The sequence below is a fragment of the Dermacentor andersoni genome, chromosome 4 (assembly GCF_023375885.2).
Source record: "Dermacentor andersoni chromosome 4, qqDerAnde1_hic_scaffold, whole genome shotgun sequence".
NCBI lineage: Eukaryota > Metazoa > Arthropoda > Arachnida > Ixodida > Ixodidae > Dermacentor > Dermacentor andersoni.
Window position 1 is genome coordinate 4,864,255 of NC_092817.1, and position 23,665 is coordinate 4,887,919.

Sequence of the window (23,665 nt, forward strand, 5' to 3'; positions counted from 1 at the left end):
CATTCGCCATCTCCTCACCGTCTCCTCACTGTCGCTCTCTGTTGCCAATGTGACCTTGAACTGTCACTCGGGACGGGAAAAACTAATCGTCGCAGTCCATGGGCATCCCCTGTCCTCGTTACGAAGATGGTTCTGTGCGGTTCTTCGTGGAGTACCAGCACCTTAACAAGATCACTTGCAAGGACATTTACCCTCTCCCGCGCATAGATGACAAGATTGACAGTCTATAAGGCGCAGGATTCTTTTCATTTCTAGATTTGTGCTCAGGGTATTAGCATGTACCCATGGAAGACGTCGATAGCCGAAGACAGCTTTTGTCATACCTGACAGCTTATACAAATTTGATGTAATGCCTTTTGGACTTTGTAATGCGCCAGCAGCTTTTGAGCACATGATGGACACACTTCTACGTGGCTTGAAGTGGCACACATACTTGTGCTATCTAGACGACATTGTAGTTTTTGCTCCTGACTTCACAACACGCCTTCAATGGCTCCAGTGTGTTTTGACGTGTTTAACAAACGCTGGCTTGCAACTAAACCTATATAAGTGCTGATTCGCAGCTCGGCAGCTGACAATTCTAGGTTATGTCGTATCCAAGGATGGAATACTCCCCAGGCCAGCCAAACTTCAGGCCGCCGTTGAATTCCCTAAGCCAACGTCGGTCAAAGAATTGCACACTTTCATAAGTCTCTGCTCTTACTTCAGATGCTTCAGTCGCAATTTCACCGCCAGCATATTGCCCGTGCTGAAGCTACTTAGAAGCAACGGGCCCTTCACTTCATGGTCGTCCGAGTGCGACAAGGCCTTCACAAAGCTTTATTGTTTGCTAATGTCTCTGCCAATTTTGCGCCATTACGACCAGACAGCCCCTACCGAGGTGCACACAGATTCCAGTGGTGTTGGCCTCAGTGCTGTGCCTGCCCAGCGCAAACAAGGGTTTCCTGAGTATGTCATGCCTTATGCAAGTCGTACACTTACGAAAGCTGAGACCAATTACACTTGGACAGAAAAAGAATGCCTGGCCATCATCTGGGCTCTAAGTTCCGTCCTTATTTGTATGGCCATCCATTTGATGTAGTCATGAACCACCATGCACTATGTTGGCTGTCGTCCTTGAAGGACCCCTCAGGCCATCATCAGGCACTTCACCCTGCCGGACTTCAATATCCGCATGCTGTACTGCATTAGTCGCCGACGCCCTCTCGCGCTCTCCCTTACCAGATGACAATGCCTGCTGCTCACTATCCCAGTTTACCATTTCTTCGTTTGACCTTACCACCATTGCTTCTGAGCAGCGCAAGGGCCAATAGATTGCCTCCCTCATAGACTTGCTTTCTGGTTAATCGGCACAACCAACCACTCGCATGTTGCAGCATTGTCAAGCTCACCATTTCGCCATCCTGCTCCATCGACACAATTATAACCCCAGTGAGTGCCAGTGGTTGTTAGTAGTACTTTGCAGTCTGCGTTCCGAAATATGCGCAGCTTTCCACGCCAATTCACAGTGTACACACTCTGGAGTTTTCAGAATGTACCAGTGCCTTCAGTAGCAGTGCTACTGGCGAGGGATGTACAGCTACGTTCAGAAGTTAGTTCGCTATTGCCCCAATTGTCAGCGCTGGAAATTTTCACCCTGCCTCTCACCAGCCATCTTGCGACCTTTACCTTGCCTTACCCAGCCGTTTAAGCGCACGGCATCAATTTGTATGGGCCCCTTCCCCTGACATCGGCTGGGAAACACTGGGCCATTGTGGCAGTCGACCACCTCATGTTATACACCGAAACTGCCACCCTCCCGGCTGCTACAGCTTGCGATGTTGTCTCCTTCCTGCTACATTGCGTCATCCTGCATCATGGGCCACCTCAGGAACTGCTTATTGACCGCGGGCATGTCTTCCTGTCTAAAGTAGTTGAAGCCATTCTTAAATTGTGCCACATTGTTCATTGTACAACTAAGTCACACCATCCTCAAACCAATGGCCTTACGGAATGCTTCAACCGTATGCTCGGCAACATGCTTGCCATGTATGTCGCCTCCAACCACACAAATTGGGGCGTCATTCTGCCCTTTGTGACCTACGCATACAACACCGCTGCTCAGAGCACCACCGGCTTTTCACCCTTTTTCTTACTGTACGATTGGCACCCGTCGCACACCATCGACACATTTCTACCATACCGGCTGGATACATCTGAATGTGTGCCCATTTCTGCCACGGCAACACATGCTGAAGAGTGCCACAGTCTCGCTCATGCTTTTACCTGCAGTGACCAAGAGCGCCAGAAGAGCTGTCGCGGTGACACCACTTCTGTGCCCACCTTCCTTCCTGGAGCACTTGTGTGGCTCTCGGTTCCTTCCGCTGCACCTAGTCTCACTAAAACTACTACCCAAGTATGAAGGGCCATACCGTGTTGTCGAATGCGTATCTCCCGTCAACTACGTGATCGAACCTGTTGAACCGTCTTCGGAAATGTGCCGTCGGGGATGAGACATTGTCAGCATCGAGCGCCTCAAGCTGTATTATGATCCACTCATAGTCAGGAGCCGTTAGGTCGCCGGATGGCTCCCTTTTCTTTCCCAGGGGTAATTGTAGTGAAGAAGAGGGATGCTATAGTGGGCCATCCTCTCCAGTGCTTTTGCTCGGGGAACGCCACTCATGCTGGGAGTCTGTGCCCTGCTTTAATGGTTGGTCCCAAATGCCGGTGACCAATAAATTTCTTTACAGTATATATACATATATAGTAAGAGAGAGAGACAGAGGTGGTCAAATGATTTGTGGTTTGCCCCCTCTCCCCACCCACACACACACACACTGGAGAAATAGTTGGTACGCCACTGTCGGGAACGTATTGTCTTTATAAATGCATAAATTTTTTTACTCTTGGTTATAGCAATATAAGCTCTGTGTTTGGCTGGTTGAGCTCTGCGCCATCAGGGGACTGCACCATGCAGGTCACAAATTTACGCCTCCGCTCATGTGTCAAAATGCCCAGCTCACCTGCATTTACCAGAATACCGGACATGTGCAGCACTCCGATAGAATACACGCAATGTATGCTGCTTGGATAGCTCTTGCTTAGAATCGATGACCAGGTGGCTAGTGAAGAGGTTGGAGAGGCTTCGCACACTGGCTCTAAAACTCCAAAAGTAGATGTCACAACGTCACATCATGAGGCAGAGCCAGTGAAGGCGGAGCTTAGCCCCAGTTGCTTGGCGAACGAATTGAGGAAAAGCATGGTTAGGTAGGAGGGTAGCTTATTGTCATCCGTAGCTCTCTTAATAGGAAACACTTCACTTGAATTGTGGTGCAAATGTATTACTGTAACTGCACCCCATGTGACTACAAAATTTGTCCAAACCATTTCAGGGACGAGTTAAGGTAATGTCCTAGTTGAAGTATTTAAGGATTGCATTGCCGTGAATTATTATCTGCAGGAATGGTGAAAAGCGGCCATTTCCACTGAGCCCTTTCTTAGAAACTTCACAGCTGGAGCTGGACCATCTTCGGCAGGTGGCTGACTTCCTACTAGCTTTGCTGCTGCCATCTGAGTATGCCCTCTGCATTTCTGTTCGTCATCTGCTGCGTGAAATCCTGGCTTGCCTAGGTAATTGAATCCTTTGCAATACCTAGTGCAGACTGTGCAGCAGTAAAGTAAAGCAGTTCACGTACATTCTTCAGCTGCTCTTTACTAGGGGGGGTGGGGGTTGGGGGAGGTGCTGTTGCTCAGCTCCACCAATGGAAGCGGGCTTTCACAGCGGAGGAGGGGCAAGTAAACTGCTTCACCTTGCAAGTGCATGCTTAACCTGTGAAGGGAAGCAAAAATTGGTCAGAAACTATGCCCTCAGTAAATGAAGGAAAGGTTTATTGCACTCTGGCAGCCAATGTCACTGTGCCTGGTCACAGGCAGCATGGAAAGAGCAGAGGCTCCAACACCCATGGCATTAGTGAGTAGTATATATCGCTGTATCAGAAGAAGACTTTTCACTAGACACTCTTTAATTATAGTACATGGTCTAACTGCGTGCACGCAAAAGACATTGAGCATAATATCAGTGGTAAATTATAAGTGCAATTGTGATTCTGGGGCAATGTAATTACACACTTAATTTAAGGTTGCAGCACCATTTCTCAGTAGCCGCAGTACCTTCTCACAGCATTTATTTCAGCAGATTGCAGGTTTGTTATGTCAGGTTTGGGTTTTCCAAACAAACAAGCTCAGTATGTTTATCAGGCGCAGTGGTCGAGTTGTGCAAACTATTACTCAAATGTACACCATGACAAATGTCTGAAAATTGAAAAAGCCCTTGTTCTTAGAGGAGCCGCCCTCCCTGCCAGCCATGCCTGGGTCGCACCTTCATGCCACACATACTGCCATCTTTAGTGTACCCAGAGTGGGCACTGCTGCGAAGCGAGGGCAGCCACTCACTTAATTAGTGAATGGACCTTTGAACGTTTCTCATGGGGCCGTTGTTCTTAGCAGTCCAGCTGAATGAGGTTGATGGTTTTTGTCATCTTTTACTGCCGACATAATGAGGTTGCTTATTGCGCAGTTGTTATGACAATGGATTACAAGACAATATGTGGTGCAGCTACAAAAAAGTCCCTGTAACAGTTGTTGTGGTAAGATTGGTACACGAGAGGAAGCAAGACAACAGGAATAAGCAGACATTTGAAAAATTGAGAAGAGGACACACATTTACAAAATGCAGGAACCTTAGTTACACACAAAACATGCCAAGCAGTTAAAGTGACACACATAAATTACGTGTTAAAGGGACACTAAAGTGAAAAATTATTTCTTCTGCATCAGTAAATTATCTTTCCTCAACACCAAAAACACCACTCTTACAATGATAAGACGTCTGGTAAGCCAGAAAAAGCGCAAGAACGAAATACAGGTGGCGACGCCTACTTAGGTTCCCGCACCTGGGGGCTGTGACATCTTCGATTTTGATGGCATCTTCTAAGGCCTACTAATTATATATAGCGGTACAGATTGACTGCATTGTGTTCTAAAGGAACCAAATATTAAACATGGCAAGTTTCGGGAACCTTCATTCAGCCAACGCAGCCCAAATGCGAAAACATACTTTGGAATCCCTGACGTCACGCTGATGTACCGGCGCTTGGGTTTCGGCGTGAAATTCAAATACTGATACTTGGACCTTCATTTTCTCATCTAATAATCAAACTATTTTTTTGAAATGACTTCCTGCAGGGTTCTCAAACAATGCTTCATTAGTCTAAACTGATTTATTGTTTCGCTTTAGTGTCCCTTTAAGTACAGCGAACTTGCACTCCAAACAGAGACATAAATAAGGTGTTCTGAGCCTAAGATGACAGCGAGGTGTCGAAACCTCACTGACATGTGCTGACATTTTGCCAGCCACTGTAGCATGGGCAGGGTCTGGTCGAGGCAGTTATAAGCTGCCACATAGTGAGAGGGAACTCAAATGCATTCATCTAGTACAATATGGGAATGATGCATGTACTTGTAAACCCCTGTTTACTCAAAGCTTTGAAAACTGGGAAAAGATTTCAAGACAAGTAGAGTTTCGAGCCCTCTGGCCTTACATAAACTTCATGGAACCTTTCCAAAATACCGTTAGTGGCATTTTTGGTCGCTTTCACGTGTGTCGTCATCATTGGCGTCTATGAACTATGGTGTTATTGGCATTGTGTCAAGACTGCATGCTTGGCACAGAGTCAAGACAACTAATCCTAACGATATACTTGAACCCAATCAACCGGGCATAAGTTTTCAGACACCCAAAAAGCTGAATTGAGTAATGAATTCGAGCCAATTTAACTTCGGAAACCGAACTTTGGAAACCGAAACTATGAAAGAGTGCAATTGTCGCACCTTTAGTGGACGCCCACGGGTGACTCGGCGCTCATGCTTCACTTCACTGGAGCATGAAGTGAGGGTCCTTATCAAGCTGTGATCTTGCTAAACTGCTGCGGGCTCCCATGCTGTGTGCACTCTTTTGGGCTCAGTGTGTGGGCTAATCGCGCCTGCCCAAAAGTGCAGATCATCTTGCCCAAGGTCACTATTAATAGATTGTGAACACATTGATGCATCACTGACAGCGTCCTAAATGAGAGGAAAAAAGAAAGATACCATATCCCTGCTGGCCACATGAGGCCACAATAAAGTGGCAGTCGAGAAGGGGGAAAGGTGGTAGGTGTGGCATCTAGCTTGGCCAGTGAGCTGCCGCTGGGTAAAAAGCAAGTGCAGGCAATGCTGCTAATGCTGCCTCATTGCCTTTTTCCTGCTGTTTTCCCAGTAGAGATTTAGAGATACCTGGGGCCCATTGAAAAAACCTTTTGAGATAATTTATGAAAGACGCACGGGTTGAAACCACAGCTGGATAAAAATTTTGACTTAACCGATATCTCGAGATGCCATGTTTCAAGTTAACGAGGGTTTACTGTAATTGCTTAATCTTCATGCTTGTGGCATTCTTTATCATGCTTTATTTTTCTACTTCGAAGCACTCATAGGTTTCTAAACACAGCAAGCAATTAGTCTCTGTGCACATGCATAGTCACTGCAAATTGTTGCACTTGTAATGGATTGTTTTGTTGAAGAAGATAAATTTTAAAATTCATATAGCCATTTGAAGCCAAAATGTTAAAGCTTAGGCAAATTCATGTAGTATGTACTGCCGATAATTAATTCCATGCTGGCTGAACCCCACCATACTTGCAGCTACACTAAGCCCCTCTAGTAATTTCCAGAGAAAACTTTTGCCCCTCCCTCCAGATCACAACTGAGAGGGTGGCATGATTTTCTCTTGCATTCTGATCAGCATCTTATTTCTTCTCCATCTTATATGGCACTCTCAATCACAACTTTTCCTGCTGGCATTTTTGCATACTGGTGGTCATCATACATAGATCTTTCCCATAAACAGTATAAAATAGTGTTAGAAGTTCTACTTCATCATTCAGTATACTTGTACTTTTATTGCAGAGATGTGCTTTTAAAACACAGTGAATATGTTCCACTTATGTTTTCAGTTTTTCAGCCTACAGTTGACCTGATAACTGATCCCGATTACATCAACCAGAAGCTGATTGCTTACCTGCAGTACCTTCAAGCAGAAAATGAGAAGCACAGTCGAACATATGCTTATGCTGAGACATGGGAAGACTTTATTTTTGTTATAGATACCTGCACTGACATCCAAGACTTGAAACGTATGCGGTGAGCTTACTTTCATTCTAACCGTTACGTGCAATGAGGCAGTGAGAGAGTAGATTACAAGGTGCACCACAGTGTTTGTTTCTACAGTCAAGTCGCACACACTGCCGAGTGGCGGTGCACTAGTGAGGGGCTGGAGGTGAACTGGGATTGCACATTTGGGAGCATGCTGCTTTAACTTGAAGGTCTTTGCACAGCATGCATTTTTGGTGTGAATTTCCTGCACGAGGCTTAACAAAGGCTCCCGTGACCCACAGCCTTTTTCATCACACTGCCAGAAGCAGCAACCTGTGCTCATGGCACACTGAGGCTGCCTCAAAACGTGTGGTCTCTGCAACAGCTCATGTAGACCCTTAAACAGCAAGGTAGCTTCTCTGGAGTGTTTCATGCTCAAGACGTGGTGGTAACTGGGATATGAATGTCTGTTGCTTGGGGGGGGGGGGGGGGGTGCAATCTACTGTGAGCACTTTGTGTGGGAGAAATGCTTGGCATTGTTCTAGTGATGCGCTCTGCTGTCACACGTTTTGAAAAGGGGCTCTGTGGCAGTGTGTGGGGTAGCTCTGTCTGTGCATGCGAGGAAAGAGAATGTGTGACTGCAACAATCTGGTGTTTCCCTCATACAGGTTCAACATTGTGTCAGAAATTATGCAAGCTACCACTGCCAACAACCTGAAGAAAGCACGTGGAATAAGTGAAGGTTAGCTGTTTTCTTTCCCTCGTAGTGGCTTTTGTATGTCTACTTGATATACTAAATTGGAATTTATTTGTTCAGATAAACAGTATGAAGCACCAAGTACAGCTAAAGGAGACCTGTTGCAATCAAGGAATTTATCCAAATACATCAAACAGGTAGGACTAACTGCTTTTTGAACAATATTGTTGCAGGAAGAAAGCAAGCCTACGAGTGTAAAATAAGGTATATTTACAACTGGTATTTAAGGCGTTCAGGCAACTGCCAGACTTCGTCTTCCTCTAGTCCATGCCACCTTCTTCTTTCCCTTCACTGTAACATCACCCTCCCGACGGGGTTAGCTCCGTCCCGGTGAAAGTTATAGACTCACTTAATGGGGGTACATAGGGCTTGAGCCTGGCGATGTGAACAACATCGCTGGTGACATTGGGAGGCACTGAAGGCTGACCGACTGGGGCGATCTCGTATGTCACGTTGGGCAGTTGACATAATATTGTCACGTGGTGGTGACGTTGAATAACACAGCAGCAATACTGTGAACGACAAAACTATTATTGGGCGAACCTGTGCCCACAAAACAGGCTACACTTATAGCACAACGATAGCGGCGAACACGCTCGGCGATCGTCAAAAATCTGATCAGCGGGTCAAGCGCGTCGGCTTTTATACAGCAGTCGTCGAATGTTCCAGGCTAATCGTTCGGACCCGCGTGCCTTCCACAAAGTTCTACACCATTCGCGTCACACGATGAAATCAGACAAAACAAGGTTCGGCGACAACAGACAGCCGGGTAGAAGCATCGATAACTTTCCAGAAACCTCGGATACATGCAGGCGCATCCCGCGCTGTGTGATTACCTTTGTTAGGCGGCGAAACGGGGTCTCCCGATAAAGATAAGTACACGTGTCAATACCCCCCTCTTAAAGAGCGTCGACCCGATGCTGCACACAAACGAAAGTAATAAAAAACACCCGTAGCAAAGAAAACAACAAAATAAGGAAGTTCGTCAGCGTCCGTAAAAGGGTTTCAGACGCACCACGTGGACCACTTCAGATCGTGCGCGGCGCCGCTGTGAATGCGAAATTCCGTCTGGCACGACCTCATAGTCCAGTGCGCCAATACGTCGAATGACCTTGTAGGGTCCGAAATAACGGCGCAATAGTTTCTCACTCAGTCCCCGTCGTCGTATCGGTGTCCAAACCCAAACACGGTCGCCGGGCTGGTACTCGACGAAGCGTCATCGGAGGTTGTAGTGTTGGCTGTCGGTCCTCTGTTGGTTCTTGATCCGTAGGCGGGCGAGCTGTCGGGCTTCTTCGGCGCGCTGGAGATAGCTAGCGACGTCAACATTCTCTTCGTCAGTGACGTGGGGCAGCATGGCGTCGAGCGTCGTCGTCGGGTTCCTGCCGTAAACCAGCTTAAACGGCGTGATCTGTGTTGTTTCTTGCACCGCCGTGTTGTAAGCGAAGGTTACATACGGCAGGACCGCGTCCCACGTCTTGTGTTCGACGTCGACGTACATTGCTAGCATGTCGGCGCAATGCAAGTATTTAGCGTTGCAGAGCCGATCGAATGCGTCGTCTATCCATGGAAGGGGGTATACGTCCTTCTTCGTGATCTTGTTCAGTCGACGATAATCGACGCAGAAGCGTAGGGTTCCGTCCTTTTTCTTCACCAGGACTACAGGAGAGGCCCACGGGCTTTTCGACGGCTGGATGATGTCGTCACGCAGCATTTCGTCGACTTGTTGCCTAATAGCTTCACGTTCTCGCGTCGAAACTTGGTAAGAGCTCTGGCGGAGTGGTCGAGCGCACTCTTCGGTTATATGCGATGCTTTGCAACTGGTGTTTGTCGAATCCTCGATGACGTCGAAAAGCAGTCTTTGTATTGTCGGAGAAGACTTCTGATCTGTTGTTGCTTACTCATAGGAAGACTTGGATTCACGTCGAAGTCTGGTTCGGGGACTATGCTCATCGGGGTAGATACGGCTGAACCCGAGAGGACAAAGGCATTGCTGGTTTCCACAATTTCCTCGATGTATGCGATTGTCGTGCCCTTGCTGATGTGCTTGAACTCTTGGCTGAAGTTGGTTAGCATAACTTCCATTTGCCCTCCGTGGAGTCGAGCGATCCCTCTTGCGACGCAAATTTGACGGTCGAGCAGTAGATGTTGGTCGCCCTCGATGACGCCTTCTACGTCAGCGGGTGTTTCGTTGCTGACGGAAATAATAATGCTGGAACGCGGCGGGATGCTCACTTGATCTTCGAGCACACTCAAGGCGTGGTGACTACGACAGCTCTCCGGTGGTATCGCTTGATCTTGCGAAAGCGTTAGCGATTTCGACTTCAGGTCGATGACTGCGCCATGTTGATTCAGGAAGTCCATGCCGAGAATGACGTCTCGTGAACACTGTTGGAGGATAACGAAGGTGACAGGGTAAGTCCTGTCATGAATGGTTATTCTTGCCGTGCAGATTCCAGTCGGCGGGATGAGGTGTCCTCCAGCGGTTTGAATTTGAGGGCCTTCCCATGCAGTTTTAACTTTCTTCAACTGGGCGGCGATGTGTCCACTCATTACGGAGTAATCGGCCCCTGTGTCCACTAAGGCGGTAACTGCGTGGCCGTCGAGAAGCACGTCGAGGTCGGCGGTTCTTTGTCTCGCGTTGCAGTTAGGTCTCGGCGTCGGATCACGGCTGCGTCGTGTTGAACTGAAGCTGGAACGTCGCGTCGTCAGGGCGTCTTTCGTCGTCGTATTCTTTGCTTCCAGACTTCGTCGGGACGGCGGCGTGTCGTTATGTCGTTGAGTTAGTTTCTTCGGCGTCTTCGTCGGCGGCGGAGGATCTTCGTCAGTTCGACGAACAGCAACCGCACCTCCATCGGTTGCTGCTTTTAGTTTTCCGGATATGGGCTCGCTGACCGGCCCCAGGCTGGGCCAGTGAATGGTCGGCGCTGCGGCGACAGGTAGCACCCTGGTGATGGCGAACGCGACGGTCGTCGAGAGCTCCACTGAGTAGCCGCGAGGTAGTCAGCGATATCGCGAGGGCGTTCACCTTGCTGCGGGCGCGGAGCGTTGACGGCGAAACCTCACAGTCCCATCTCCCGGTATGGACATCGTCGGTAGACGTGACCCGCTTCTCCGCAGTGGTAGCAGAGCGGGCGGTGGTCGGGAGCGCGCCAAACGTCTGTCTTCCTCGGGTAGCTGCGCTGGGCGAAGGGTGGGTGTGCTGGTGGCGGCGGCAGTGGTCGACGGAATTGCGGCGTCACAGGGCCCTGACGCGGTCGTGGAGGGGGACCTTGACGGCGTGCGACGGCGGCGTAGGTCATCGCCTCTGGCTGGGGTTGCGGTAATTGAGGTTGCACCTCCGGAACTCCAAGCGACCGCTGAACCTCATTTTTGACGATGTCAGCGATCGAGGCCACTTGAGGCTGCGACGACGGGAAGATCTTCTGAAGCTCCTCTCGTACGACTGCCCTGATAGCCTCGCGCAGGTCGTCGGAGGCCAGCGATTGAACGCCGGCATAGTTTGTAGAGTTGGTGCGGCGGTCGAATTGCCGGTTTCGCATCTCGAGTGTCTTCTCGATGCTAGTGGCCTCGCGAAGAAACTCGTCGACGGTCTTCGGTGGGCTTCGTACCATACCGGCGAAAAGTTCCTCCTTTACACCACGCATCAGCAGCCGGACTTTCTTTTCCTCGGACATTTCCGGGTCGGCGTGGCGGAATTGGCGGCTCATTTCTTCCGTAAAGATGGCAACGTTCTCGTTTGGTAGCTGCACTCGGGCGTCCAGCATAGCTTCAGCCCTTTCCTTGCGCACGACGCTTGTAAAGGTACGCAGGAAGCCGCTACGGAACAGGTCCCACGTTGTCAAGGTCGATTCCCTGTTCTCAAACCAAGTTCTGGCGGCGTCTTCTAAGGCGAAGTAGACATGCCGCAGCTTGTCGTCGGAGTCCCAGTTGTTGAACGACGCGATGCGGTCGTAGGTCTCCAGCCATGATTCCGGGTCTTCAGTCGCTGCTCCATGGAAGGTTGGTGGGTCCCGAGGTTGTTGTAAAATAACGGGGGATGCTGGGGCAGCCATTGGGGTTGTCTTGACCACGATCTTCTTTGTCGTCTCAGGTAGAAGTCCGTGCTCTGGGGGCAGTCCTTGCAGTCTGCGGCTAGCACGCTGGTCTTGGGCGATGTTGGTTCTGTCCTCGGGCTTCGGGCTTGGATCGCGGCGTTGCGGGGGCGTTCGGTACATGAACGCACAAGCATCTCCACCAGATGTCACGTGGTGGTGACGTTGAATAACACAGCAGCAATACTGTGAACGACAAAACTAACTTTTATTGGGCGAACCTGTGCCCACAAAACAGGCTACACTTATAGCACAACGATAGCGGCGAACACGCTCGGCGATCGTCGAAAATCTGATCAGCGGGTCAAGCGCGTCGGCTTTTATAGAGCAGTCGTCGAATGTTCCAGGCTAATCGTCCGGACCCGCGTGCCTTCCACAAAGTTCTACACCATTCGCGTCACACGATGAAATCAGACAAAACAAGGTTCGGCGACAACAGACAGCCGGGTAGAAGCATCGATAACTTTCCAGAAACCTCGGATACATGCAGGCGCATCCCGCGCTGTGCGATTACCTTTGTTAGGCGGCGAAACGTGGTCTCCCGATAAAGATAAGTACACGTGTCAATATCTGGTATGGACCAGAATAACGGGAAAGTAGTCTTTCTGACAAGCCGATGCGACGTGAAGGCGTCTAGAGAAGGACAATGGAACCAGGTGAAAAATGGTTGTTTTGGTGCCGAAGGTCGTAGTGTCGCTTTTGAGAAGGTCGTAGTGTCGCGAGACTGTGAGGTGATGACGGGTCACATCTCGGGCCTGGGCGGCTAAGGCAATAGCATCGCGAGCGTAACCAGTGCAGGGTGATTGTACTGCGGAAGGTGGCAACGTGTCGAAGGGCAAGGTGTGGTAGCGACCATACAAAAGGTAAAATGGTGAAAATCCGGCAGTGTCATGACGGGACGAGTTGTATGCGAAACTGATGTATGGTAAAGCGATGTCCCAGTTGCCGTGATCGTTGGAAACGTACATGGCCAGCATTTCAGTTAGTGTGCAGTTGAGTCGCTCGGTAAGCCTGTTCGTTTGAGGGTGGTACGCGGTAGCAAGCTGGTGTTCTATAGAACAGGATCGCAGCAGATCATCGACAACCTACGATAGAAAGTAGCGGCTGCGATCCGTGAATAACTGGCGAGGGGTGCCGTTGTTCAGGATGATGTCGTATAGTAGGAAGTCGGCAACATCTGTAGCGTAGCTGGTTGGTAGTACTCATGCAATGGCATATCTCGTGGCATAATCTGTTGCTACAGCAATCCATTTGTTTCCTTTATTGGTAATTGGATAGGGGCCAAGGAGGTCAAGGCCCACATGGAAGAATGGCTCTGTAGGGATATCAATTGGTTGAAGCAAACCAGCAGCAGACATAGCATGCGTCTTCCGGCGCTGACACAGGTTGCAAGAAGTGACGTAACGGCGCACAGAGTGATAAATGCCTGGCCAGAAGAAGCGGTGCCGCAGGCGGTCGTAAGTACGAGTGATACCCAGATGTCCAGCTTTAGGAGTGTCGTGAAGTTGCTGGAGTATGGCCAGTCAAAGGTGTTTAGGAACGACTAGGAGGAGCTCTGGGCCATCAGGACGAATGCTACGATGGTATTAAGTTCCATCGTGCAAGGTGAACATCCGGAGGGACGGGTCATTGGGCAAGGAGCTTAGGCGTTCCATAAGTGTTCGAAGAACAGCATCTTGGCGTTGCTCGTCGCCAATGTGAAGGAAGCCGTAGAGAGATAGAACACTGATGTCCAAGTCTGCATCGGTATCGTCCGTTGATCCACGGGATTGCGGGACAGGCAGTCATCGTCTTTATGCAGGTTCGCTGACTTATACATAATAGAAGATGTATATTCTTGTAGACGCAATGCCCTACGTGCAAGTTGTCCAGTTAGGTCCTTCAAAGAGAAGAGCCAGCAGAGGGCGTGATGATCGGTTACGATGCAGAAACTCCGACTGAAAAGGTACGGTCGAAATTTTGTGACCGCCCATACGAGCGCGAGACATTCTCTCTCAGTAATGGAGTAATTTTGCTCGGGCGTGGAAAGAAGGCGACTGGCGTAAGCGATGACACGGTCTTGGCCCTGTTGACGCTGAGCAAGGACAGCGCCGATTCCATGACCACTCGCATCAGTTCGTACTTCAGTGGGCGCAGAAGGGTCAAAGTGTGACAGAATCGGGGGAGTTGTAAGCCGCTCAATCAGGGTACAGAAGGCTTTCTCTGGCAGTGGTCCCCAAGAGAAAGAGACATCTTTCTTAAGAAGGTCAGTGAGAGGGTAAGCGATGTCGGCAAAATTTTTCACAAATCGCCGGAAATAAGAGTATAAGCCCAGAAAAACTACGGACATCGTTTGTTGAACAAGGTACAGGAAAATTTCGCACGACGTGAGGTCAGGTTGGATTCCGGCGGCATTTACGAAATGGCCGAGCATGTTAATTTCACGGTGACCGAAATGACCCTTGGAGGAGTTTAGCTGAAGGCCAGCTCTGCGAAACACGGAGAGTATGGTTGTGAGGTGCCGCAGGTGGCTCTCGGAGTTGGGCGAAAACATAATCACATTGTCAAGGTAACAGAGGCATGTAGACCACTTCAAGCTGCGCAAGAGAGAGTCCATCATGCACTCAAATGTAGCTGGCGCATTGCATACACCAAAGGGCATGACTTTCAATTGGTAGAGACCGTCCGGTGTGACGAAGGCGGTTTTCTCACGGTCCATCTCATCGACGCTAATCTGCCAATAGCTGGAGCGGAGGTCAGTTGATGAAAAGTATTGGGATCCGTGAAGACAGTCAAAACCGTCATCAATGTGAGGTAGGGGATAAACATCCTTCTTTGTTATCCTGTTGAGGTGACGGTAGTCAAGGCAGAAGCGCCACGAGTTGTCTTTTTTCTTTACTAAGACAACTGATGATGCCCATGGGCTACTGGAAGGTTCAATGATGTCCTTGTTCATCATCCTGTCTACCTCTTTCTGTATGATGGCCCTTTCTGTTGCTGAGACATGATATGGACGCCTATGAATGGGGCTAGCGTCACCAGTGTTGATGCAATGCGTGACAACAGATGTCTGGCCCAGCGGACAGTCGTGTCCAAATCAAAGATATCCCGATAAGGTGACAGGAGGGGACGAAGAGCTGTTGTTTGCTTGGAAGGAAGGTCAGGGGTAATCATCTTAGAAACATCGTCTCCAGGTGTCGAGTACGAAGGAGTTGGTGACAAAGGTCCGTTGGTACTGAGGAAGGATTCAGAGGTCAAAGGAGAAATCTCAAATTCTTCCAAAGGAGTGATATGCACTATGGCTATATGTACCGTGTGGCAGCACATGCGACAAAAATCCAAAATTGAGGATGGGCACGCGAGCACAGTTTTCGTGGATCCGGATTAAGGTGCTCGGTAGGGCAATATTGCGTGACAAAACCACGTTAGTAAGCGGCAACACGACGTACTTGACATCAGGTATGAGAGGACAGGGCGTCAGGAGGACGTAAGTGGTTTGAAGCACAAGTTGTTGCGTCGGGAGGAAGCGGCAGATCCAACTGTACAACACCTGCAGAGCAGTCCATTTGGGCAGAGTGTTTCGAAAGGAAGTCGAGGCCGAGAATTGGGTCGTGTGGACAGTCCTCAAGGACGATAAATAAAACAACAGTATAACGGCCCCCAATGGTCACACATGCTGTGCACATTCGAAGAACAAGTGCTCCCATCGGCAACTCGCACAGTGCACGGTACGGCGGGCGTCAGAACTTTTTTGAGCCTTTGGTGGAGAGCAGCTCTCATAACTGAAAGCTGCGCTCCTGTGTCAACGAGAGATGTAACAGGAACGCCATCAACTTCAATGTCCTGTAGGTTTCCACCTGTAGGCAGGGTCAACAGAGGATTTGTGGGCTAGGTCGGAGTTGCAGCTTCACCTCAGGGAGCTGCACCGCCTAGTTTCCCGAAGTGAAGCGACCGGTTGCAGAAGGGGACGAAGAGCAGTGAACAAGAGGCGAACGGGACCTACGACCTTGCAGAGACAGGGAGCGGCTGGATCTTGGTGGAGCACAGCCGGAGTATAGGGCGAGAAAGTACAATTGTCTGGCACTTGGTGGTAGTGACTCGGAGACGACCACCGAGGAGGCGACGACCAGTGGTTATGGCAATGACGGGCGATGTGTCCAATACTGGAACAATTAAAACAGATAGGTTTATCATCGGCTGTGCGCCAGTCAGCTGGGTTGCGACGACGGGGCGGAAAGCTTTGCGTCTGGGAGCGAGCAGCAGGAGAAATCTGGTAGGTGTTTGTATGGCAGACCGAGCAGAGAGATGGAATGCCCAAACTTGCTATTTCCTCCCGAACGACCGCTTGTATAAGGGAGATAGCAGGCACGCTTTCCCGACAGTCGGAACGAACTGGAGCCGGAGCCATGGCCTCAAGCTCACAGCGAACGAAGTGCGTTATATCTTCCGGTCCTGTCGGCTGAACGAACCGCGGCGGCCCTTCGCTTGTTCGAAGCGCCGGCACTACTTTATAATTGCATCCACAGTGGCACAATCCTTGCACATCAGGAGATTGAAGGCATCGTCTTCAGTACCTTTTAGTATGTGACCAATCTTGTCTGCCTCGGTCATGTTGTTATTAGCCTTGCGACAGAGGGCCAGCACATCCTGTATGTACACGACATAGTATTCTGTGGATGTCTGAGTGCGGCACACAAGTTCTTTTTTCGCTGCCAGCTGATGACTGACAGGTCTGCCAAACAGTTCTCGCATTTTGTCTTTGCAGACATACCAGCTCGTTAGGTCAGCTTCATGTGTATCGTACCATTGCTTCGCAGTTTCTCTCGTATAAAATATCAGGTTTACTAGCATCATTGTTGGATACCACCTGTTGCTGTTGCACACTTGCTCGTGCATCGTAAGCCAGTCCTCGACGTCGGCGTTGTCCGTGCCACAAAATGTCCCCGGGTCCCGCAGATGAGTGAGGATGACCATTGGCACGGGCTGCTGAGGCGTTGTTGCTTGTGTCTGTTGATTTGCCATTGTGGCAACAGGTAGATGACGTCCGCTGCGAAGTTCCGTGATTGTACCCAGCACCTTCCACCAAAATGTTGCAGGAAGAAATCAAGCCCACGAATGTAAAATAAGGTATATTTACAACTGGTATTTAAGGCGTTCAGGTAAGTGCCAGACTTCATCTTCCTCTAGTCCATGTCACCTTCTTCTTTCCCTTCACCGTAACAATATGCTTTGGATAATGACATGCTCTCTAATGAATTTGGTTAAAACGCGTTGGCAGGCTGGTTGGTTTGAATCCATGATAGAATATCTAAGCGCGACTGAACGAGGTCGTAGAAAGAAACAGATACACGGAGACAGCACTCTCTCCGTGTGTCTGTTTCTTTCTACATCCTTGTTCAGTCATGCTTACATGTTCTATCATGTACTAAATATTGTGCCCCTTAGGGCTTTCTTTTGGCATATTTTTCCGGCACTACAGTCGAACCTGGCTATATCGAACTCACGAAAACACGCCTATCAGTTTGATATAGAGCATAATTTGATATAAGCCTGCTAAATCATTGGATGTCATAAAAGCACATACCATTTATAAGCTCACTTAATTGATAAAACTAGCTTAGTTCCACATGAAATAGTCCTGCATTTGCTTCTGCTTAGGCAATTTCGCTTCCTGCGACGCACACACTTTTCCACATTGTCTAAGGAGTCGGAGTAGCTGAGGCCGCAACCTTCTGCATTCACGCTGAAGCACCAGACTAGTGCGAGTGCACCAATCACTTCGGAGGATGTGGGCAAAGGATTGTCTTTGCTTTCTTCATTGTGCCCATTTTCACTTGTGCTCGGTACGATGTCGGCAATGTAGTCTTCGTTCTGGGGCTCTCCCGTGGTTGTGACACCATCATCTGCACTCACAAACTCGTCCGCCGTTGATTTGTCAACAGCTTCTGGAAATTCTGACAGCTTGCTCCAAACTTCGGCAACACCGGCAATGGCTTCGTTGCATTCATCAGAATTTAGTCATCACCAAGCATGTGAAAGCCGGCACGTCTGAAGCAATTTCGGATGAACCACTTGTACACGGCCGTGCGTAGGTGTCGGGCACCACGGGCACCGGATCGCGAGTTTGGCCGCTTTAGCCCTAATCTCCCTCTTATTCTTCAAGATCGTGCTTAGAGTGCTCCTCAGAATCTTGCACGCTGCGGGGACATCCAACTTCCCACCACGTTCGACCCGATTTATGATTTCGATCTTCACGACGAAAGGCGAATTCTGCCGCTTCATCACGGCAACACTGTGGGAGAAGGCCTACAAAGCGCAAACACAGTGAACTAGAAAAGCAGCGAGACAACTCGCACTTTTGCCATCTTGCACGACAAGGGCACAAGAGCCTCAGATTGGCTGTCTGAGCAAGCGCTGCGGTCGGGCCAGAATAATTTTTGGCAGGGGGTGTTGCTGGCTCGCTTGAGGCAGCACGGTCATGGTAGGGAGAGTGGTTGGATGGAGCCGTGCCGCCGGGTTTCCCCGCCACCGCAAGGAAATGTCGACTTCTGGGGGCACTTTTCCTCCGCTTGACGTTCGATATATTGGAAGTCGCTGTTATTTTTGTTCAATGTAAGTGTAATTTTTGCTATATATACTCATTGTAACTATACCGTGTCCAGAAATTGTTCAATATATAGAATAATTTGATGTAAACGGGTTCGACTGTAAAGCATGTTGCAAATAATATCCTGTTTGATCTTTTAATTGTACGATTTCCTTTCCTTGCAGGCTATTATTGTATGCCAGCAGCATTAGGACTGGAAATTATTGAGACTGGTTTTTCATCATTGGTGGTATTTTCTTTTACCTTTCTTTTTCAGCTGACATATGCAAAGGCACGATGTGAGAAACAGCTCAAGTTAGTTGGAGGATTAGACTGTTATTCACCTTCCGAAGAACAAGAAAGCCTTCCAGGGTGCAAGGTCAGCTTGTGCCACTTCTCTGTCTTGTTTTTTGTATGGCTGTCTATTTTGCAGTTTCATTACTTTGATTTTGCTCCAGGTATTTGCATTTTCAGTTCTTATGGAGTCTCCTGTATGTCGAGAGTACCTGGCCAGATTCTTGCAAGGCGAAGAGGTGGGAAAGTCGTTGCTCTCGTAAGTGTAAATTTTTTTGGCAGTGATGATTTTCGCAACGTGCAGCAGCAAAGAACCTTTCGCATACGCTTTTAACTGCTGCATCTTTTCTGTTACTCCTCATTATGCTAGATTCTGGCAAGACATTGAGAACATGAAACTCTCCAGCAAAGTGAGTTTTGTTTGCAGCTTTCCACCTCCTGTCATTGATTGGCATCATTTTACAATGCTTTAAAGGATGAATGGCATCAGCTAGGCAATGAGATTTACCAGACATACATCAAGCGTCCACGTCCGGGGATACGGCTCTCAAAAGGTGTCCTCAAGGGCATAGAGGCTTTCATTATGGCCAATAAGGCAAGAAATTTTTCAATATTTTTTCTATGACTGATTGCATTTGATATATGGTTTGGTGTGCTGAGATATGCATGTAAAAATCATGAAAATCAAGTATGTGGAAGCTTGGGCCCCTTGGCCAAAAGTAATGGTGATGTGTTCAGTGCACAAAAGTGTCATGCGTGGTGATATATTAATGGTCACTGTGTTACTCTTGCGTGATTATTTAGCAGCTAAGAGTCTACCTCTGTTCTTGGGTGTGAAAGCAGGTGTAGGTGGTTGTTGCCTTTCTGTAGCACATGGGGTGATGCCACCGTGACAGCTGCCCTTCCGTGCTCTTGCAACTGTCTTGGTGCTTATTAATCTAAGCATCTCGCATAGCCAGGGTATCTTGTTTTAGGTTTTTGTGAGTGTAATGATAACCCCGTAAAACCTTGTACATAGCAACCTAAACTCGATATTGAAAGGATTGGTCAATTTCAATTTAGATAACACTGGTATGGGGCAGCCTTCAAGCTCATATTTTATAGTCTGAGGGGATTAAAAAAAAAGAATGAAAAGATTTATGAAAAACTGTCGAAGCCCATTAGCCAAGGGAAACTTAAAGAGCTCTTCATCAGGCCCCTTTGGTTGTTGTAAAATTCTGTGTGGGGGGTGCGGTGCAAACACAGTGTGCATGGCACTCTCGTCACAGTGTCAACGCCACTAAATCTTTATGTTCTGAGAGAATCTTCTAGCTCGTTGCAAAGCTATCGTGCTGTCTTTGGAGAGTCTAAAATGCCTTCAGAACTCTCCCTTGCTCGTATCGAATGAGTCGTGCCATTGCCTGTCATTGCGTCATCTTTCGCCAACACTTGCTAGCAACACAACCAATGGAGCCGTCATTGGTGTCTGTCTCACCACGTCGGCCAGCATGAGACTACCTGGTGGCCACGGTTGACTTAGCAACCCACGAGATTGTGCTCGTGATCGCGCAAGACGTCGAGGGAAACACCTTTCTGCAGTTCCACTCTTAGCAGACGACGGGTTTGTTTTGCTTGACAACCTGTGTGACAACAAGAAAATTCCTAGTCACGCCTGCCAGGGATGATGACAGCCAAGCGCCAGCCAATGGTGTTCGTGGACCAATTCCAAAGCAAAATGTTACAAAATGTTGTGTTATTTTCTATTTTTTATTTGTTTAAATTAAATTAAATTATGGGGTTTTACGTGCCAAAACCACTTTCTGATTATGAAGCACGCCGTAGTGGAGGACTCCGGAAATTTCGACCACCTGGGGTTCTGTAACGTGCACCTAAATCTAAGTACATGGGTGTTTTCGCATTTCGCCCCCATCGAAATGCGGCTACCGTGGCCGGGATTCAATCCCGCGACCTCGTGCTCAGCAGCCCGACACCATAGCCACTGAGCAACTGCAGCGGGTTCTTATTTGTTTGCGTATACTAATGTAGTCCATCCCTTTTCTAACTTATTGTATGCCCTGAAGGTGCAACAGACACAGACAGACAGACACACACGGACGGACGGGATACTTGGCTGTACCTAATCCAAGAAGCTGCGTAGATGTAGTTCGCAGCCCAAAAGTCTAGATTAATTCTGCACTCATTGAAAAGGGCAAAAAGTGCAGTGCCAGGTTCTTCCATGTAAGCTAAAAAAATAATTTCAGCATTTCATGTTTTCTGAAAATAGCGAAATTCCTCATCCAGCTTTGCTTGCACTGCTCAAAGCTATGTTCAAAGTGCATATCACAGCTGAAATCAGCAGCAGCAAGCAAATAAAAGATGCATTTAGAAGGAATGGGGGCCATGTTACAAGTCATGTGTGAGCAAAGCTTAATGTACCTAGAATAACTACAGGCTCTGGAAAAATTACTACAGTCAAACCCACTTATAACAATACTGGTTTTAACGATATGTCGGCTACAGAAATGAAAAGCTGCTGCACTGTCAACTTTTGTATGTTTTCTATGGGGAAATAACCCGCTTACTACAAAGTCCCCATGCCACATTATCGGTTATAACGATGAAGTCTGGCTGCTGGGCATCCATCCCAAAAGGTAGTAAAATGCAAAATCGTTGAAAAGAAAAAAGAAAAAGTGAAATGTGAGCTGCTGCACAGTCGCCTGCCATCCCAACTGCCGCCGTGCACTTCTCTCCATGAGAGATGCGTGCCAGCCTCGCGCGCATCTCTCTTGTCGCCCTTCCACCCCTCTGAGCACGAATGGGCTGCGCCCATAGCTGTGCGCCGTGCCATCCTCCAAAACACGAATGGACGGCGCCAACTGCGTTGGCAACGCTGCTGGCGCTGCTCCTAGATTGCTCGCTCGGCCCTCACAGTTGGTTATTTATTCCCTAGCCCTCATTCTGCACAATTCTGCTAATGGATTAAGTCATTTGTGCTTGTCTTTGTTCGGTGCATCGAAGTCGTTCCTCGCCACGTTGTTTCTCGATCTCGTTTTACTTGCCGCCGAAATGGAAGATGGCTGATCTGTCCGCTGATCATCGGCAATGCATGATGTTGTCGGTGCAAAGAAAGCGCACTGCTACAGATGCTAGAGATGCTACACTGCTAGAGATGAAGTGCTTCTAGCCGATGAGGCGATCGTCACGAACATGCTTGCATCGGATAGTGAAAGTGACGGCCACGACGGCAGTGCTGATGCGGTTGCCTCAACAGGCTGCCTCAACATTGTCCCCGCGGTTGATCCTGTAGTCCCTTATGGGCTTGTTTTCATGAAGGACCTTACGCTTCACTACGTGGAGCACCTGGATGCCATGGAGAAGGATGTCTGAAAGCAAAGCTGATGGACATGCGGTTTTCTCATGCAAGCCACTGGGAAGTATGTGGCGAGATGCTTGTGGCGATCTCACTCTAGCATTTCTTCTGGATTTCTCAAGCTGAGATGCTGTTGCGGCAACCTTCCCTCATTTTTTAAAAGACGTCTTTTGGGGCCATCAAAGCGATGCCTAGGCGGAGCTCGTATGTCACTTGCCACTTGTGACCCCTCCTTGCAGTTGTTATAGCAGTGCCATTCTTGAACGCCAGCAGCTGCGGCTTGTTAATAACATGCAATTGGAGCGCACAGGAAGCAGAGTTAAACAGTTAAACGAGTCAACACAATCAGAGGCCAGATGGAGGAAGGTGGTGGGGAGGAGAACTGACCTCCCCACTGTTATAGTTTTCTCGGAACAGCTATGCCATTCCCCATTTTGATTTTTTTTTTTCATGCAACCCGTTTATAACAATTATTGGCTATAACAATGGAATTTTCATGGCACTTGAGTATTGTTATACCCGCCGTGGTTGCTCAGTGGCTATGGTGTTGGGCTGCTGAGCACGAGGTCGCGGGATCGAATCCCGGCCATGATGGCCGCATTTCGATGGGGGCAAAATGCGAATACACCCGTGTACTTTGATTTAGGTGCACGTTAAAGATCCCCAGGTGGTCGAAATTTTCGGAGTCCTCCACTACGGCGTGCCTCATAATCAGAAAGTGGTTTTGGCACGTAAAACTCCATAATTTAATTTAATTTAATTTAATATTGTTATAAGTGGGTGCAACCGTAATTCAGTGCTGGAATCGGGCTGCGACTATGCAGTCTCGCAAGTCCGCATTCACCCGCCGTTCCTGGCAGTTCAGATTTCATGCACAGCTACAGGACTAAGCCGGCTGCACAGAAATTCCACGTCACTCTTTTGTAGCTGTGCAAAAAGTATGTCCCAACAGGTTTATATGCCAATATGTGCTAATTACACGTTAACATTTTCATCAGTGATGTTATAGAGGTGTTTTGGCTTTTTACTTTATAGCAAAGCAAAAGCTTTAGCCAGGGCCTTTACCTGAAGTTTTATCAGGGAAAGAAAATTTTGTTGTGATGTGCGGCTCAACCAAGCCTGTTCTCTTTAGCTGTTTCTGTCTATTTGGCTTACAGGGTCCTGAAGCATTCCTGCAAGCTCAAAAGGAAGTGTACCAGGCACTGGAAGAGCGGTATTACCACTCTTTCCTCGTGAGCGACGCTTACCATAGCATGGTGATAGAGACGCAGGATCTTCACCTTCACCTTGGTACCTACAGAGAAGGTATGGTCTGCTGTGTTGGTCCCTTGGTGACAGATTTATTTTCAATACTGCTATTTTCTTCATAGAGACCATAGCAGGTGGGCATATTATACAACGTGAATGTCCAAGTTCATAAAGCACAGAGGCTGCCATAATCG

General features: G+C 48.5%; 1 protein-coding gene across 1 annotated transcript in view; it reads left to right on the plus strand.

Annotated features, from left to right (window-relative positions):
- The window catches only part of LOC126535916 (sorting nexin-25-like), a 92,780-nt gene that overhangs the window by 14,145 nt on the left and 54,970 nt on the right, over positions 1–23,665 (plus strand). The window contains exons 5-13 of the mRNA XM_050182769.3: positions 3,440–3,609; positions 7,029–7,215; positions 7,836–7,909; positions 7,985–8,061; positions 18,858–18,959; positions 19,039–19,133; positions 19,245–19,284; positions 19,350–19,469; positions 23,381–23,528. Coding sequence (XP_050038726.1) covers positions 3,440–3,609; positions 7,029–7,215; positions 7,836–7,909; positions 7,985–8,061; positions 18,858–18,959; positions 19,039–19,133; positions 19,245–19,284; positions 19,350–19,469; positions 23,381–23,528 — 1,013 coding nt within the window. The remainder of the gene's footprint in view (positions 1–3,439; positions 3,610–7,028; positions 7,216–7,835; positions 7,910–7,984; positions 8,062–18,857; positions 18,960–19,038; positions 19,134–19,244; positions 19,285–19,349; positions 19,470–23,380; positions 23,529–23,665) is intronic.